General features: G+C 37.2%; 1 protein-coding gene across 2 annotated transcripts in view; it reads left to right on the forward strand.

Moving 5' to 3' along the window:
* Positions 1 to 3378: 3378 nt before the first annotated feature.
* Positions 3379 to 4563, forward strand: part of LOC118333159 (receptor-type tyrosine-protein phosphatase H) — a 7881-nt gene continuing 6696 nt past the window's right edge. For both annotated transcript variants that reach the window (XM_035668690.1, XM_035668700.1), the window contains exon 1: positions 3379 to 3515. In XM_035668690.1, coding sequence (XP_035524583.1) covers positions 3453 to 3515 — 63 coding nt within the window. In that variant the 5' untranslated portion in view covers positions 3379 to 3452. The remainder of the gene's footprint in view (positions 3516 to 4563) is intronic.

Raw genomic sequence — 4563 nt, forward strand, 5'->3', positions numbered from 1 at the left:
AGAGAGAGAGAGCGAGAGAGGCAGCAAAAGAGCAAGAGTGGATATGAATGCTAATCAGCTGATGCTGCCAAACCAGCTGCAGCGCTCCATCATTTCCAGGCCATTTATGAGCTCTAAGCTGCACGATGGGATCAGCGCTGATGGAGAGTGACGCACAGTCAAGAGGACTGAAGAGCCTCTGGAGCCACAAGCCACAACTGTGGAAGTAAAACACCTCCTTTCTACCAACTGCTCCCTCATAATATTCTATACCCCCCACTTCAGAAATAAAGGCTTCATAAGACCTAACATAGCAGGTTAAATAGTTTACACAGAGATTTAGTTTTTGTTTACTGTCTTTGACTTTGTTTTCAAGTCTAAATATATATTTTTTTCTGACTTAAGGATGTATTAATAGTTAGGTATATTTTCCCATGAATGAATTAATGAATAAATTGCCACAACACGACAGATATATGCTATATTGATATTTAAAAACTGTGCAAATGACCTTATGTCCAGTTCCTTAACATTCAGTGGCAGCCCTTTTAAAATAATCTTGAATATATTCATGCACGGCAACCACAGCTATTAGCTATTAGTTCTGGGAAAGATTGTGGCCATGGTTGGGACGCAAACTTCCATATTCAGCATGAAAGTCAAACATGCTGTAAGCCCTTGCACCACCCCACACTGTTACTTTATGTCTTACTACATAAATGACACACTAATTCCTCATTGGGAATGCAAAATGATGCAGGTCCTTGGGATTCTTGGCTGAGCAGGTTACAGTAACATACGTAACTTGTTTAATATGGTTCAATTTACACCACAAAAAAATCTACTATGGCCTATGATTCCAGAGACTGTTTTGTATGAAAGCAACTTTCTTGTCACTTTCTGGCTCTAGAAAGAAGATCACTAAAACATTATCTGTATCAAAGGCAGTGGAGCTGCACTGCATTAAGAATGTGCTGATGTGTTGTCATGTTGCCTACAAGCTTGGTGGCAAAACAAGGATGAAAACCCTTTCCCAGGTGATTAAAATGCTTTTTTCTGGCAGCTGAATCTTGCAGTTTAAAAAGTACAGACAAATGTTTTAGCATTTTCCTTTGAGAGTTGCGCTGGATATTTTTTGATACTTGTTTTTCAACAAAAACTCTGACTTGCTGATACTTTCCAAAACCATCAGCGTTTTTTCATTTGTCTCCCCCCGACTCCCAAAATGACGTGGACTTTCAGGGAAGTTTCAGTGAGAAAAGACATTCATATTTGTGTTTTATAGTTTGGCATGTCAGACACAAACACACTCTGCCCTACATTGAATAACAACCCTCCTCCTGTGTGTAGGCCCTGAGTCCTTATCCGTCTCCCCAAACAACGACACATCGGTGTCAAAAAGTAGGACAGATGATTTCATCGGAGACAGCCATTAAGTGAATGCTTATATTCAAACATTAAATACAGATGCTGATTCTGTCTGCATTTTCTTTATGTCTCCCTCTGCTGCCCTCCTTGTCTGACTCTTCACTGGTCTTTCTTGCCAATGAGACCAGAAAAAAACATTCAACATGTGTGTGACTCAGCCAGAGTGTTCTCTTTTTTTCACTTGGCTATACGTGAAAATTGATAAGAAAAAGAGAAAGAACAAAAAAACATACGTATCTCAGGAAACGTATGCCGGATCTGAAGACAAAAGTTTCTTCACTGACACATTTAAACAAGGGATATCTACCACAATTTAAACAGTATTCTGAGTGTCTACAATCCTGTTTACACATCTAAATACAACAAAAAAAGAACAACTCAGACTCACTGATGATGAGTATTCTATATATTTTGATCACCCATACCAGGTCGAGCCACATACAACTAACAACCTAACTACTTGTGATTGCACTCTGTGGATGTACAAAATTATTTTCCTTCTAGATCTCTTATTAAACCCTGACTCTCTCTGTGACTGGTGGCATTCCACTTCTCTATGACAGCTTCTTCCTCCACTTTGAAAAAATAAGATACAGCTGAACGGATGCCGTTCGTCAAAAATGCTCCCATTGAATGCGATATTCTTTACTTGACATGTGTAATGCTGTTGCAGGTGTTTCATTGCTACCCATTCCCGCTTGAGGCTACGTTCACACTGCAGGCAGAAGTGGCCTAAATCTGTTTTTTTTTGCTCATATTTGACGACGGCACAAATCACACGTAATCTGATTTTTTCATTTTTATTGCCTTTATGATAGTGACAGCTGAAGACAGACAGCTGTCACGCAGCAAAGGGCCGCAGGTCGGAGTCGAACCCTGGGCCGCTGCAGGACTAGCTAACCAGGCGCCCGGGAGCTACGGGTTTTAAACATATTTTGACATTCAAAACTGTAACATTTGTAACCAATGTCAGTGGAAATGTGATGAATTTTAAGGTTTGTATGAATTAAGACTCGAAAAACATGAGCACCATGTTGGATATGCATTTCACTTCTTGATAACTTCAGAGTGCATGTCTTAAAATGTAAATGCAAATTATCATGCAGACACTGGCCAAATATAATAAAATACAGCAGGTTTGCATGAATGTTGACTGAATATGTTTTTAAAACAAGCACTAGTTATGCTCAGTATCTAATACGGATGCTCATTATAGTTCTGTTTTAGTATGACATCATTTTATATTCAAGGATTGGGGAAAAGCATTATAATTATGATAGCTAACTTCCTCCTCATGTTTCCCCATTGGACAACATTGGACAACATTTTCTTTGATAAAACAACACTTTTATGGGGTGCTGTACCATGATATGAGACCATAAACAGTACAATGTTCTGCTATATGTGTGTTAGTGATGAGAAGTTCCTGTTACAGTAGATGTCAACCACATGGAAGCTATAAATATCTCTGCCTCCCGAGACAGTGCGAAGAAAGCAAATGCAAATCTACTCTTCTGTGAAAATAGCCCAACTGAAGATACTAGACTGTGATTTTAACTTAAATCATATGCTAAAACATTAGTTTTAGAATAGTTCAAAACACATATTTGTACTCATAAAGGTACACAGGTAGTCCCAAACATAAAACTGGTAATGATAAGCATACAGCAGATATAAAGCAATCACCACTAATAAATATGTAAAACAGACACTTTGACCGTTAATAAGGAAGTAACAGGCGGGGCAAAGGTCTCTTTGGTTACAAGGCCAAAAAGGAGAAGCAGCTACTTACTTAGTCACTTGCAAATATCAGACAGGACCAGAAGGAGGACATGGTTAAGAATTAAAAGTCAACACCAGTGGATTAAAGTTAATATTGGACTGTGTCAGCCCAGGCACAGAGAAATTCCTTGTCAGCCTAAAGTGTTGTTGTCTTTGTCAACACATCAGCGGCAGTACTGCAAATAGAAACTTGAAGTTTATCTGGAGGACAACAAAGGAAACAAGGTCATACTATGTGTGTAGCTTAATAAACCAAAACAACGATGAAGCCTTTATCTCTCATAATCTTCTCACACCATGTGCTGCTGTGTGTCTTCCTACTGTGGGTAAGTTTTATTTTTTTACCTTGAGCTTTGATGGTAATCAGATAGCGATCCTCTATTCGAAAGAAAGTTACCCTCAACAAAAGGAAACTATAGTGTCAAAACCACAGTGATGGCTCGATGCATAATACAGTTAAGACAGTGGAATTATATTGTCTGAAATATCAGAAACTAAAGAATGATGGACCTTTTCAGATGGTGAAATATGAAATCATTCTTTCTCAGCAGCAGTAATCTATTTTCACTCACTTCCTTAGAGGGAAAAAAAAGGAAAAAAAAAAAGGATGATGAAATGTAAAACATTAAGGGAGCCGTACCTTCAACATTTGTTATCCTGTTGTTATATTTTAGACAAGGTGATGTAGCTGGATACTTTTTCTGTATTATAGTCTGCATCTATTAGTAGTTGTGATATTATGTAAATGTAGCCCATGAAAACATATGAAACATATCTTATGTAACACAAATATATGTCTTAAAGAATGTGATTATTGTTTAAAAAAACAACAAAACAATAGTTGTACAGTTGTGTAGCACATTTAAGTGTTGCGCTACACTTGACATACTAAATGCTTAACCGGTTTCCATTGCCATAATTTGCATTTGAAGATCTCTGATGTTTCCTCAAGGCTCCTGCATAACAATATTATATATTTGTCTCAAAAAGCTTTTCTTTTTTTTTACTTTAAGGAAAATTAGAGTAGAGTGTGCTCTAAACAGTTGATTATTTAAATCTCCCTGTCAAGCTGTTGTTCACAGTAAGATACAATATAATAAGATAATAGCAGAAGTTACTTCGCTTTGGGATATTCAGAGATTACATTAGAGTTCTCCCAACTGTGTACATTCCTGTTACTGTTGCCAGTGTTTTGTTTTGTTGGTAGCACAGGGTGTTTGGAATGTATGTGTGTATATCTACATATATATCAGGTAGGTATATATCAGAATCAGAATCTGGTTTATTGCCAAGTACGTTTTTAACACATACAAGGAATTTGCCTACAAAAATAAAGTACTTTTTAAAATCTAAATAAATAAAGATAAAGATAGA

The sequence above is a fragment of the Morone saxatilis genome, unplaced genomic scaffold, assembly GCF_004916995.1.
Source record: "Morone saxatilis isolate NCDOM2014 unplaced genomic scaffold, NCSU_SB_2.0 Contig1, whole genome shotgun sequence".
Taxonomy (NCBI): domain Eukaryota; kingdom Metazoa; phylum Chordata; class Actinopteri; family Moronidae; genus Morone; species Morone saxatilis.